A 15,563-nucleotide genomic window follows, 5' to 3' on the forward strand; every position below is an offset into this window, starting at 1 on the left:
TATATGTTACCTACCATATGTGACATTGTGATTTAACTCGGCTCTTCGTAAGGATTCATCAAGAACATCATACATTAATTCACTTGTCCTGTTTAAAAGATATTTTATTTGCAGTAGAATTATAGTATTATAACTCAATAAAACAGTTTTTCAAACTTCTCTCTCTTTAAAACTGAGGATCTACAGAAAAGAAGTGAAAAAAATTTATTTTATGAAGTTATGGAAATTTCACTTCTTCAAGATTCCATTTGCTCTTTTTCATGAGTTTAATTTCCTGTTTTATCAAAGATGACTAGTCAATGGAGAGATATACGTAAGTCAACCAGCTCTTTACCTGTACCTAGTGTACAAATCAGGTTTTTGTTTGAACATACTACCTTTCATAATTTTATTTGCAATAAAATATTTCTGCCTGTTTCAAGTTATTATAGTAATATCTCCCACATCCAGATTATTCCAGACAGTATTTTAACCAAATAGTTTTTTTAAAGTATTCAAATACTAGTCTTTCTTTGAGCAGCACTAGCTTTTCTGGGGAAAAAGTTTAACTTTCATTTATGTTAACTATAAAGAAATTGTATTTTGTGAAACAGGTTTATACCACTCCTATGTCTTTATGGTCACTGATTACAGTTCTGGTAACTGGGTTGAGGTAGATACTGTAAGAAAACGCAGTGAAGAAAGAAAGAAAGAAAGAAAGAAAGAAAGAAAGAAAGAAAGAAAGAAAGAAAGAAAGAAAGAAAGAAAGAAAGAAAGAAAGAAGGAAAGAAAGAGAAAATATAGCGCTTTGTAGGGCACTCTATCTCAAAATCTAGAAAAGTTCTCTGCAAGAGGCTAGTGTGAAACGATGACTTCTCAACCGGCATTTGTCTCTGTTTTACAAATTCAAAAAGCACCAATAGAAAAAAAACTACCATCAACACAGAATACACACAGTAGTCTTGCAGAGAAACTACACTGTAAATTAAACAAAAAGATCAAAATAACCTGGGGCCATACAAATGACATATGACGTATGTTACATCTTTTTCAGAAAATGTTTTTCTAAATATGCAGCTATAAAAATTTAATTTGAAGTGGATGGACTTTTATTCTGTCTTGACTGAAGTGTAACTATTCTGTGAAATCCAGAACCATATTCTAAAATCCCTCATTTTATTGTGTAAGCACTTTTTCCAGACAATACCACACAGCAGACATTACAATTCACCCCCCAAATTTGGTAATACGACAGCTAGATTACAGTCTAGTTTCTCAATTTTAAAAGCTGATGTCTGGCATAAGAGTCATAATTAACCACATAGAAATATAGAAACATGTGCAGACATGATCAAGCCAAACAGGAATAACCTAAGAAGAAGACTGCTATAAAACAAAAGAAACTATCTAAACAAGCGATATAAAAGAACATAAATATAAGAAGACTTTTCCACTAAATTAACTCTTTCAATTAAATACATTAGAATCCTACTATAAAATACCATTTTTACTTTGCCACACTGGACTAATCATGTCTTAAGAACTACAAGATTTGTGTTAACATAAAATCTCAGAGTTGGGACAACAAAGGAAAAAATATTCTAATGTTCCATAACATCATAAAAGAGTTTAACTCTTTGTTCATTTTCTTGAGCCTAATTCTATTCAACTGAGCTCTCTGGAGGTAAGCTCTCTCTTTGTACGTTCTTTGTAACTTTGTATGTATTCCCCAAATTCATTTATAAAGGAAAGAAGGAAGATAATGAGTTAATGAATTTAGTAAATACACTAAAAGCCTCCAAAGTTACTTCATGACAATATATTGTCAACAGACCTTTTTAGACTAGTGAAGTCTGAATGCACTACTATGAAATTCGTGATTTTAAAACAGAATTCCAGTGGACTCCCAACTAGAGCTATGCCGTAGGATAGGCTGGATTACATAAAATAAAATTACAGCAAACATTTCTAACGTGTGTATCTACTCCCATCACCTCCAGTTTTTTACCTAGGAATTTAGAGTCAGAAACACAGAAAAAATGACATAGCAATATCAAGAGTGATACAGTCCAGCTAGCTCTCACCAGGAGCTCATAGGCGATGGACACTGGCATGACACTGACAAGGCATTACTAGGAGCAACAGCCTAGAATACAATCCCTTTGTAAAGCTAGGCTAAAGAATTAGAAGGTACTGTACTGCATAAAGGAAAACCAGATCTTATAAAGTCAGAACACTGACTAGCAAATATTTTCTTAAGACAGAAACACATCAAGGACTTCAGCCATGGTACTTGCTTTCAAGGGAACTAAAAGACTTGTCCTTGAATGGTTCAGGAAAAAAAAAATTAATATGTGTGCACACATGCACATATATATAGAAAGAGAAAGAATGATAAGACATATGAAAATAATTGATGACTCTAGGTAAAAGGTATAAGGAAGCTTCTTGATCTGTTGTTGGAACTTTCTGGTAAGTCTGAAAAACTATGACAAAATAAGGGCACCTGGGTGACTCAGTCAGTTAAGCATCTGACTTCAGCTCAGGTCATGATCTCATTGTTCATAAGTTCAAGCCCTGTGTCAGGTTCTGTGCTGACAGCTCAGAGCCTGGAGCCTTCTTTGGGTTCTGTGTCTCCCTCTCTCTCTCTGCCTCTCCCCCACTCGTACTCTCTCTCTCTTTCAAAAAATAAACATTAAAAAAAAAAAGAAAAACTATGAGAAAATAAAAAGTTACAAACAATATGCATAATTGAAAAGACACCGTAAAAATTTTAATATAAAGTATTGGCTAAAAGAGTAATTCAGACAAATGAATTAAATGAAACACTCACATCCAACCAGAGGAAGAGTCAGCAAACTACTGTCTCCAGGACTATCCTGGCTGGATGTTTGTATTTGTATGGCTACAGGCTAAGAATGGTTCTTACATTTTTAAATGAGGAAAAAAATAAAAAGAATAATATTTCATGATACATAAAGATTATACGAAATTCAAGTTTTAATGTCCATAAAAAGTTTTTCTGGAATACAGTAGTGCTCATTCCTTACATATTATCTATGATTGTTTTTAAGTTATACAACAGCGGGCTTCAACAGACAACATACAGCCCACAAAGCATCAAATATTTATTATCTGGCCCTTTACAGTAAAGAAAGTTTCCAAATCCCTGAACTAGAATGTTTAAGAAGGCTTCAGGAAAGATATGGAGCTTCAGAGGTACCTTTCCCTATGAGCAGGATTAGATAAGCAGAGAGCCAGGATTATCCCAGCAACCTATTATATACTTCTTACAGTGATTTATTTATCATTATTAAGCCAATTAAACATTGGGAGAATCTGACTTATGAAACTTCTAGGTGACAGGCTATCAGGGTATCAAGTTTGCTTAGAATAGTTTACCTTTGATCGTCTTTTCCTAGAAGTCCTAGTATTCTCAAGAGCTGGATTTGTAACCATGGTGCTGGTACACTATGGTAATTGAAATCTACTGGGAGCTTTCCTCCAACTACTTGCTTCAAAATTGTTACAAAACTCCCCGTCAAGTCTTTATATCCAGATGAATTCTCCTATACCCAAAAAACAAAACAAAAAACTTTCTATTAATAATAATCTCTTATCAAATATAAAATAGACCTGGTTTAAATGCCATACAAAATCTAACTTAGGGTATGTTAATTTAGAAGCTGCATGTTCACATTTAATAAAACAGTACTCTAGGGGCACCTGGGTGGCTCAATGGTTAAGCATCCAACTTCAGCTCAGGTCATGATCTCGTGGTTCACGAGTTCAAGTCCCACGTCAGGCTCTGTGCTGACAGCTCAGAGCCTGGGGCCTGCTTTGGATTCTGTGTCTCCCACTCTCTCTGCCCTTCCCCAGCTCGCGCTCAGTCTCTCTCTCTCAAAATAAATAAAAACATTAAAAAAAATTTTTTTAATAAAAATAAAACCATACTCTAATGTGTTTAATGTCTTCCATGATGAAACTACTCTGACTACCTGATCCAGAGCTGAATCATCCCCCAAAAGGCTTCCACCATTCACTACTTGTCTCCACACAGAGTCTTAATCACATTTCATAAGTTCTTATAATTATATCTTATATTGAACTTTTGTTAGCCAATACCAGCAATTAAATCAAAAAGTGAAAAAAAGGGCGCCTGGGTGGCTCAGTCAGTTAAGCATCCAACTCTTGATTTCAGCTCAGGTCATGATCTCAGGGTCGTGGGATCAAGCCCCATGTCAGCCTGGGGATGGACTGCTGGGGATGGAGCCTGCTGGGGATTCTCTCTCTCTCCCTCTGCCCCTCTTCCCTGCTCACTCACTCTCTCTCTCTCTCTCTAAAAGAAAAAATATATATCTTTTTTTAAAATATAAAAAGGTATCTTTTTTAAAAAATAAATAAAAGTCTTAATAAATAAATAAAATAGTTTTTAAAAAGTCTTCATAATATAGAGAAATAGGGTAAGAAGGCAAAAACAGAAATCAGTTTTTTTCCCTTAAACTATATTCTTTCCTATTCTATTCTCCTTATTTCTCACATCCTTTCCCTCACTTCCCATCTCTCTCCCTCTCTCTCGCTCTCTCTCTCTCTCTCTCTCATACACACAATAAATACATCAATGTGATCATTTATACTGTCTCCACTGTATTTCATCTCCTTAGCACACTTGAACATTGACCCCATTTTTGGCTAATATAACACTATCTTTAAGTCACACATTGAATTAGCAGATGTCCATTAGGTGGTTAATCAAGAACTACTAGTGAAGTACTGCCACATTAAGAGATTAACTTAAGTTTGAGATTAACTCAGTTTGCCCTTAGTGCTTATGAACAGTTTCAAACTGCAATTTAAGACCAAAAATAGGGGCGCCTGGGTGGCGCCGTTGGTTAAGTGTGGGACTCCTGATTTTGGTTCAGGTCATGATCTCATGGTTTGTGAGATCGAGTCCTGTGTCACGCTGCACTGTCAGTGCAGAGGGATTCTTTCTCTCCCTCTCTCTCTCTCTGCCCCTCTCCCACATGCACTTTCTCTGTCTCTCTCAAATAAACAAACATTAAATAATAACAATAATAAATAAATGTGTTCTGGGTGGAAGAGCACAGGGCACAGTCAAGTCTACTCAAACCTCCCAAAATCAGTGCATCTGCCTTTTAAAAATTAATTAACCCTATTGTATTTAAACATACCTGTGTTCCGAATGAGTGTGTTTTGATTATCTATCTGACTAATCTCTTGGACTGGGGAATTTAAATACATATTCCTCAGAATAAACATTAGATTCCTCATCGTAATTTTTATTTCACTATCAACGACACATTTTTGGAAGGGAAATAATAGCTCTTTCAAATTTAGTAAACGTTAGAGGAAAAACAAGATTTAATATCAAGTATCTATTTATACCAAATCTATTTTGGAGCATAATGAATAAAAATGAACACAACTTTCAGTTCTATAACTGTAAATTTAATTCAGTGACATATTCCATTTTGTTTTACAGTACTCATCATGGAATATCTCACATGGAATACAAAGGGTTTCAGGCAATGCACTGGGGCTGAATTAGTATAAACTCATATCACCATTTAGAAAATGTTACCATACCATTCGACCTTCCTTCTTCCTCTGACACAGTATCAATTTAAGGAGTCAGCAGCATAATCTATAGTTTACATACCCTCCACCAGCTCTCCTCATTTCAATAAGCTCTTATGCATCTTATGAAGTCGTATAAAAGTCACTGCTTAAAAAACCACAAATCTGGGGGCACCTGGGTGGCTCAGTCGGTTGAGCGTCCGACTTCGGCTCAAGTCATGATCTCACGGTTCATGAGTTCAGGCCCCACATCGGGCTCTATGCTGACAGCTCAGAGCCTGGAGCCTGCCTCCAATTCTGTGTCTTCCTCCCTCTCTGCCCCTCCCTCACGCGTGCTCTGTCTCACTCTGCCTCTCAAAAATAAAGAAAACTAATAAAAAAAAATTTTTTTAAGAACCACAAATCTGCAAATTTCAATCACCTTCCATAGCTACCATTTTTCCATGCATCTTTAGTAACACAAAAAACTTAGGCATTTAAAAAAAAGACTAATTCTGTAATGTGCCTACAACTCATGCTATCAACAACTTATAAAAATTACTATCAAAAAGTCAATAATAAAAACTTGACATGTTCATTAAGAATTTTACTGAAAAATGTGAGTTCTTTTTATTCCATAATTACATTTTCCTAATGGCAACTACTCAGTACTTCCTGAAATTTCCAACTTACCTTAATCATCCTAAAGTATATGTGCAAAGAAGCAGCCATGACCCCAACATCTCTGTCACAAAGTGCTTTCCGAAACTTAATATGGATATGCTGTACTTGATTAGGAGCAATGAGATGGAATTTATATAATGCCAGAACAGCTTTTCTTCGTATAATCTCCCTAAAGAGAAAAAATAAAATCTAAACAAACTGTCTGAATCCACAGGCATTTAGTTTGAAAATACTGTACACAAGATGATTTCACAATATCAGCTATTACCTTAATACAAAAAGAAAGAAAGAATTACACACTTATTGTTAATTTCTATATTCTAATCCATCAAACTATAAAAAGTAGTTATCTCTCAGAGGTTAAGACCTCAAAAGATTTTAACTGCTCATATTATATATTTCTTTAGGTTCAGAATTTTTGGTAACAAGCAAATATTAGTTTTGAAACCAGAACAAACAAGAAAGATAAATAAATTCCTTAATTCCCTAATTCCATTTTTGAAAGCCATCTCTCTAGAAATTGGGAAAAGAATCAACAGTTCAAATCTGTAAGAAGTAACTCTGGCTAGTAATATTATACAGTATATTTATCAATGTTGATATCAATAAATTAATATGTATTATTATATTTTATTATAACATTATTTTATTTTATTATTTTATTAATATTTATTATTTTATTTAAAAATTAATAAAATCTCATTAACATTATACCTTTAAAGATTTCTTCTTTTGTACCATGGGCAAGCATACTTGAAATACTTTAGGGAGCCAGGGCAATAGGAAGACTCACATTAAAAATGTCACTCCTCCCCTTTTCCAGCTCATGTTTCAGAAATGTCATTACAACAAAGAGGAAAGTATATGCTAGTCTTACACTTAATTTTAACAGATAATGTCTAGCACACAAGAAGCAAAATAACAAGTCACTATCTTATGTTCATAATGTAATTTCCAAGTTAGTACATTTCCTTGTTAATTCTCACTCACGCCTATTTCTAAATATATTTGCAGGCAGGCTATGCTGGCAGTGTTCATAACAGCAGCAAATGTCACAAAACTAAAGTATTTACTATTAGGGTTCCTTAATATATATTTCTTTTACCTAAAATCACAGAATCTCCAAACTGAGATTACTCAATGCAATCTTCTGTGTTCCAATCAAGAATACTTTCTATGGGACGCCTGGGTGGCTTAGTCGGTTAAGCATCCGACTCTTGGTTTTGGCTCAGGTCATGATATGGTTTTGTGAATTTGAGCCACGCATCAGGCTCCATGCTGACAATACAGAGACTGCTTGGGACTCTGTCTCCCTCTCTCTCTGCCCCTCCCTGACTTGTGTTCTCTCTGGCTTTCTCAGAATAAATAAATAAATGTTAAAAAAAAAAAAAGAGTATCTTTTATAAGATTCCTAAAAAATGTCCTCCAGCTTCTGCTAAATTCCATTAACAAGCAACTCACTACTTTCCTAGGCAAACTATGCCATGATGGAAAATTATTTTGATATGGAAAGAAAAAGTAGGTTAACAACAGATTTGCCAGTAGTATTAATACTATGGTGACTGTAAACTACATCTCAATATATTGCTATTGAGTGTTAACCAATATCAGTTCTGAGAGAGTAGGTAAATGAGGTGAGATAAAAGAATACAAATACTGAACAGGCTCAGGAATCCCTAGGCCTGGCCCTATGTGGTGGTACTAACAAAAGACATCAAGAGACCTAGATTGGGGCTCTAGGTCTGGCTTGGTGAAACTCAAAAGTCAAGTCCAAGCCACATCTTCTTTGTGACATCCACTAGCATACCTATAGCTCTGACCCATATTTTTCTGCATGGAGTTAGTTATGGCCATAACTACAGAAGCAGAATTTCAAAAAGTCTAACTGGTAGAAGACAGGAGATACCAATATTTGAAATTAGAGCACATGGAAAGCAATAAGGAAAAAATTCAGTTCTCAGAAGGATTTCAAACAAAGGATCAGTAAGTACCATTATCACAAAACAGTGTGGGTATGGAAAAATTACACAAAAATGATGCTCTGCTATCATCAGATCAACCTCTAATTATCTAAGAAAAACTAGTATTTTATTTCCAATAATTAATCGTTTACATCCATCATTTGTTCTGAAGACAGATTTGACATAAACAAAGCATTAAAACAAGTATGAAAAACTTATGAAGTTATTCCATAATTCTTAGTAAAAGCTATCATTTTAGCCAGAAGTTTCATGGTCCAAAATTTCTTAAAGAATACAAACCATAAGACAACATTTTTTAATCTTAGAACACTAAAATTACTAGCTTAAAAAAACATACAAAATAAAGAAATCTTGTTATGAGCAACAAAATATTTTTATTAAGAATGTATGTATATTGGGGTACCTGGGTAGCTCAGTTGGTTGAGCATCCAACTTTGGCACAGGTCATGATCTCACGGTTCGTGGGTTTGAGCCCCATGTCAGGCTTTGTGCTGACAGTGCAGAGACTGCTTTGGATTCTGTCTCCCTCTCTCTCAGCTCCACCCCACCCTCTCAAAAATAAACACTAAAAAAATTTTAATTAAAAAAAAAAGAATATAAGTATAACTAAAATATTGTAATACAAAAAAAAACAGAAAGAAATAGAAGAAAACAAAAGAAAAGAAAAGAAAAGAAAGAAAAAAGAAAAAAGAAAATGATTGCAAACTGTTCCTAGTTCTAAAGGTTACAAAGTTAAGGGGCTTGTCAAAAAAAAAAAAAAAAAAAAAAAAACAATAAAACAAAATAATTAGTGAAAAGGTAAGTCAAGCTCAAACTGAGGGATGCTGGAAGGAAGGTCGGTAGGGAGATGGGCTAAAGGGTGCTGGGCATTAAATGGGTAACGGGTACTAAGGACGGCACTTGTGATGAGCACCGGGTGTTATACGTAAGTGATTAATCACTGAGTTCTACTTCTGAAACCAATACTACACTATATGTTAACTAACTTGAATTAAAATAAAATCTTTGAAGGAAAAAAAAATTCAAGCTGATAAGGAACAAGTTAAGGAATCTTACAAGGTAAGATTAGCAAAATACTACAAGTTAAGGTTTATTTGGATATATTTTGCTATAAAACAGAATCTGAATGTTACAGTTTTGCCATCAAAGCATCCCCCGTACACTGAAGCTCTGCATTCACAGCACTTGAACCACTCACTGCCAATTTTTTTCCATTATTCCACTTTATCCTCAAAACAACTTTGTGAAAACTAACATGTTTCAACCAATCCCACAGTCAAAGGAAAAACAGGACCACTACTGGTTAGTGGTAGAACTGGGAGGAAAGCCACAGATTCCTGACACCAAACCTCACTGCCTCTTGGTTTAACTTTAGAAAGCTGCCTAACATTTTCCCAAACCCACATAAAATAAGGGACAATGCTATCAGAGATTTCTGCATTGTATCAGGCAGTCTAAGTCTATCCTCTACCCTAGCAGCATTAAGTTAAAGTTAGAGTAAGTTTTTTAGTATAAATTTTTATTTTGAAATATATAGTATAGACACATACCCAAAAAGAATTTACTTACTTAGAATGTTGAAGTTTATCTTCAATTAATGGAAGAACAGCTGGAATCATTTCTCGAGGGAATATCTGGCTGACGACAGTAAGTGCCATGCATACTTCTACCAGGTTAGTGCTCTGCAAGTCCTGACATAATCAGTGAGCAAACAAACATTCAGTGCACATTCTGAAACTAGGTTGAGTTCAATACTGCAATGGCCCTACATACTTTATGGTTTTCTACTAACTTTATAATCAATTTGTACATTCAGGTTTACCTCATATTGTGTAGGAATATCCTACTGTTTCATTTCCCTTAATAGAGTTAATTAAGATACATATAGCCAAAAAGCAACTGATCCAAAAGGAAACTGTATTTCTGTTCTGACACTGACCCATAGTAGTCTCCTTTACTACAGCGTTTAAAACTTTTCTAAACTAATAACAAAACCAATCTTTGAATTTTTTTCTTGTTAATTGAGTAGATGTTTAAAAGGAAGTAATTCTAGATTGTATACAATGCGTGTGTTTATATACTTCTATATGCACAAAGTTTATAAATCATTCAAACAGATTTATTTTGGAAACAAATTTATTTTGGAAAATCCTGAAAAATTTAAGCTACTAGTAACCTTAAAAGAGTATGTAACTTAAAATTCAGAAAGTACCCTATACACATTCACATACACAGAGTCATACATCCAGAAAAACATGGAAGAGCTCAACAGTTTGATTACGTTTCGTTACTAATTTTGATCCAAAGTTAAACAGGAAAAAACACTATGTGGATTACACTATATTTTTATTATCTATAAATTTCAGTTACCCAATTATACTCTATTCTCCTTAAAAATGACTTTTAGAATTTGAAAGACTTCAATTATTCAGTTTATATCTATATCCTTTTAGAAGAGATCCTGAAGAAAAAGACAGTCAGAAAAGTGGATCTGACTAAAGGTCTGCAGAGCTGTATGATTGCTGTCTTGCTTTTTTTTTAACTAGGCGCCACGCCTAGTGTGGAGCCCAACACAGGGCTTCAACTCACAATCCTGAGATCAAGACCTGAGTTGAGATCAAGAGTCAGATGCTTAATCCACTGAGCCACCCAGGTGCCCCTGGAGATCTGCTTTTAAATGAAACAATAAGAGCGAGCGGCAGGAGCAACTACTTCCTACTTTAACACAGTGTTCCATTTAACCCTTACAACTTGGCTAAGTTCTATTATAAACTTCATTTTACAAACTCAGAAACTGATCTAAAAGATCTTTCTAAGCCCATTCTGTAAGCCTGGCTTCTTCCAAAAATATCTAACTCAATATGATAGAGGTGAAATGTCAGAAGCCCGCAGGACTAACTTAAGACTTCATACTAACCAACATATAGTACAGTACCTTTACAACTGTATTCACAAGGAGAAGCAACAGCTCATGACTTTCATGTAGAAATAAAGAAACAGCCAAATAACCTATAAAATTTGAGGGGAAAAGTCTCATTATTACCTGCCAAAAATGACTTTTCCCAGGAAAAGTTAAACAAAGCAATAATATATTCCAAAATTTAAGTGTCAAAGATAACAACTACAGGTAACTATAAAAACAGATTGGAAAATATGAAGTTCAAAAACTTCAGGAAGATTTCAAATGTTCTTTATCCTGAAATCTTTCAGAATTCTGTATTTCACAGGATTGTCACCAAAATGGAAAAGAGGCTATATGTACCAACTTAAAGTCTTATAAATGACATTAGAAATATATGCCTTCTATCTTCTGTGCATATCTCTACACAATCAATTAAAACATTGCATTTTCTATCTTACAGCCAAAGATAACTATATAAAAATAGTTACTATAGTTACTAGTGAGTTACTGGCTATTTCTTATTATTGAATGAGCTACCTAATACCAACCCGTATGATGTAAATCACATATTAAGCCATACACAATATCTATTTTCTCATTTGGAGATACACTATTGAAGGAATAACAGTTGTTGAGGAAAGAAACACTGTCTACCACATTAAGTGTACTTGACTTAAATAAGCATTTTTATTTCAATAATATTAAAACATAAAAAAGTACATCTTAGGGTTGAGGAAATCCATTAATACTATGACAAATGCCATGTATATGGAATCTAGCTACTCCATGTCATTTTCTTGTCACTCTTCAGATTGAGAACATTTGTTAGACAGTTACTGTGGATCAGTATATTACAAGCCTTACCTCATTCAATCCTCACAACTGTATGAAGTAGGTATAATTATCCCAAAAAGAATAAGGACAAAAAAGGGTAAATGACCACAGTCTATAGCTATTACATGGTGAAGCCAGCACTCAAACCCAGCCAGGAGTTAGTTCATATTTTAATCCCTATGCTGTCCTGTCTCTCCATGGTCTATCCTGAGGCCCTATTCCCTGACACCCATCCTCACTGTGTTTCATTCTTCTCAATTCTTTCGGTTCTTTCATTAGGGATTCTAATGCTAACTGTCCCCATCATGTCTGTGTCTACTGGGAATCATGGGAAACTGTAAGAAATTACCTATTCTCACAACCAAGAAGAAAGGGTATGACCCACAGCAACATCTTCACTAAAGGTCAGAGGAGCAGGGCAAGAGAGAAAAAACAACTAAGCAGGGGCAAGAAAGGAGAAAACCCTAGAAAGCATTTAAAGAAAAAAGTTCTTATCTGATTGCTGAAAACTCATGATCAGCTAAGGTATCACCCACACCCAAGTCACCAAAATCAAGGTATAAGAAGATGAGTAATTTCAAAGACCATATCAAGGAAACCTTAATTCTGTTACAAAGAATATCCTAACTATTGTGACAGTCAGGAAACAGGGAAAAAAATATTCAGTGAACTCAAAAAATGAAAAGGTTCCAGAAAGCAAAGAATAATGACTAGATTATGGAGCATGCTTGATATGAAAGAGTGACATATAGGGTAAGAATACAGGCTTTGATTCATAGAAACTTGGGGTTTACATTCTGGCTCCACTATCTACTAGCTATATGACCTTGGACAAGTGACTTAACCTTTCTGAGCTTCAGTTTTCACCTATCTCATAAGATAAAGCACCTAACATAATGCCTAACTTAATGGGTGCTGAAATTTATATATTCAACAACATATAAAAATAATAAGGTGGGGGCACCTGAGTGGTTCTCTCAGTTAAGCATCCAACATTTGATTCTGGCTCAGGTCATGTTCTCATGGTTTGTGAGTCCGAGCTCAGAGTCAGGCTCTGCACTGACAGCGTGGAGCCTGCTTAGGATTCTCTCCCTCTCTCTCTCTCTCTGCCCCTCCCTCTCTCTTTCCCTCAAAAATAAGTAAACATTTCACAAGTACGTGGATGGAACTAGAGGGTATTATGCTAAGTGAAATTAGTCAGAGAAAGACAAATATCGTATGACTTCACTCATATGAGGACTTTAAGATACAAAACAGATGAACAGAAAGGAAGGGAAGCAAAAATAATATAAAAACGGGGGGGGGGACAAAATATAAGAGACTCTTATGGAGAACAAACAGAGGGTTACTGGTGGGGTTGTGGGAGGGGGGATGGGCTAAATGGGTAAGGGGCATTAAAGAATCTACTCCTGAAACCATTGTTGCACTATATGCTAACTAACTTGGATGTAAATTAAAAAATAAAATAAAATTTAAAAGTAAATAAAATAAATAAATAAATAAACAAACCTTAAAAAATAATAATAGGGGCACCTGGGTGGCTCAATCAGCTAAAGCATCTGACTTCAGCTCAGGTCATGATCTCGTGGTCTGTGGGTTTGAGTCCTGCATCAGGCTCTGTGCTGACAGCTCAGAGTCTGGAGTCTGCTTTGGATTCTATGTCTCCCTCTCTCTCTGCCCCTCCCCCACTCAACGCTCTGTCTCTCTCTCCCTCTCTCTCAAAAATAAACATTAAAAAAATTAAAAAATAGTAAGTAAATAAAAAGAAGAAGGCATCTCCATCAGAGAAAGCACCAAAGCTAATCTTAGAAATCTCAGGAGAGTTGAAAAGGCAATACTAACACAGTGAAGACATATAGAAGGTTTAAATGATATCTTAAAAAAAACTTATACTCACTAGCACACATAAAAAATGTCTGATACCTGCAGGAATAAGTTCCTCTACTTGGCAATAAAATATTTCCCTAAGATCATGAATCTCAATAAAAATGACTCTGAGGTCTCTATTAAAATAAGCCTCCAGAACTATGAATAACACAGGTACAAGGTTATTCACTGCAACATTATTTACAAGAGAAAAAAAAATAATAACCCACATGTCCACCAATAGGGACCTGATTGAAAAAAATAATGGCCTATCCATCCATCCAATGAAAATTATGCAACTGTATAAGAGTATGAAGATGTCAAAACAAGGTGTATAATAATCTATATAGCATGTTATCATTTGTGTAAGAGAGAGTTTATGAGTATGTTCCCATGCATTTGCTTGTTTTGCAAGAAGAAACAATGGAAAGATTAATTACAAACTAATGAAAATGGTTACTTATGGCAGTAAGGAGCAAACTGGGTAAGAGAGACTAGAAATTAAAAGTGAGACTTGTTTGATTATACCTTTTTATAAGGTCTTAACTTTTGAACTTTATATATTTTTAATAATAAAATTAAATTGAAAATGAAAAAAATGGTATGCCAGTCTAAGAAGCACAATATAGCAACAGTCGTACAAAATTACAGCACCAACCACCTAATATTGACTATTGTTTTCAAAATTTCCCTGCCTTTGGGGATCTTAGAATTAGTTCAAGAGCTAAGACATTAATATATGAAAAGATACCACCCAAAGATGACGGTAAAAGCCACCAGAGTGATAAAAGAAGAGTTAAAACTTGATTTGGAATATGAGAAGGGAGAGACAACAGAGGACATTCCCTTGGAGGGAAGAATACAATAAATCTAGGAGAGTGAAGTGAGTTTCAGTAAGTAGAATAATGGGTACAGCCAGTCTCAGAATCTTTAGCAAACTATCTCCCTTTCCTATCCCATTATCTGATAGCACAGATATTTGTGAAGAATGCTGGTCCTTGACAACATGACACCATCAACTCCTTTGAATACAGAACATGTTATACTCCTATATGACTCTAAAGTGCTTCCTTCTTGAATTTTGATACACAGCTGAACCTACATGAATAAAAGATTTAAAGGATATTTCCTAAGAGCCCTAAAGGTTGATTAAGGAGACAAACATTTTTAAAAGATACCTCTAAGCCTCACAGCTAACATTTGTGAAACTGAGAACAGGATATTTTAAATTATTCAAGTCAATTTCAGTTTTTATTCTATAAAGAAACATTTCTGATCATTAAACTGATGATGTTAGACTTTAAAATCAGCTTTGTGGAGGTATAATTTACACAGAAGAAAATTCGCCCATTTTAAGTGTACAGTTTAATGAATTTGACAAGTATAGAAGCTCATCTATCACAAAAACAGGATAGAATCAGTAAGACTGATTTCACTTATAGGCTTTAAGTTTTTGAAGTGTTCCCTTTTAAAGTTTTGGAAATTACAAGGCAATGTTCTAAAAACACACTATGTACCTGCCATTACTCATTTTACACAGTAGCTGGAACTTTAAGAACATTTAGTATTAAAATCTTAAACACATACATACCTACTCTTTTTTCTAAAAGGTTTCCTTGTTGTGCCAACTTGATCGCATGTATGTAGCCAAAGGAAGCATCATATCCAAGCATTTCACAATATATAAGTCTCACCATACACTCCTTCATCATTCTCTGAAAAGCAAATATCCAGTAACC

At 34.7% G+C, this 15,563-nt stretch overlaps 1 protein-coding gene across 1 annotated transcript in view; it reads right to left on the reverse strand.

Moving 5' to 3' along the window:
• The window catches only part of AP4E1 (adaptor related protein complex 4 subunit epsilon 1), a 67,349-nt gene that overhangs the window by 39,805 nt on the left and 11,981 nt on the right, over nt 1-15,563 (reverse strand). Inside the window, exons 3-8 of the mRNA XM_043555432.1 lie at nt 15,416-15,539; nt 11,158-11,231; nt 9,792-9,913; nt 6,250-6,409; nt 3,382-3,548; nt 15-88 (exon numbers count right to left, since the gene is read on the reverse strand). Coding sequence (XP_043411367.1) covers nt 15-88; nt 3,382-3,548; nt 6,250-6,409; nt 9,792-9,913; nt 11,158-11,231; nt 15,416-15,539 — 721 coding nt within the window. The remainder of the gene's footprint in view (nt 1-14; nt 89-3,381; nt 3,549-6,249; nt 6,410-9,791; nt 9,914-11,157; nt 11,232-15,415; nt 15,540-15,563) is intronic.

This window comes from Prionailurus bengalensis, chromosome B3 (genome assembly GCF_016509475.1).
Source record: "Prionailurus bengalensis isolate Pbe53 chromosome B3, Fcat_Pben_1.1_paternal_pri, whole genome shotgun sequence".
Taxonomy (NCBI): Eukaryota; Metazoa; Chordata; class Mammalia; order Carnivora; family Felidae; genus Prionailurus; species Prionailurus bengalensis.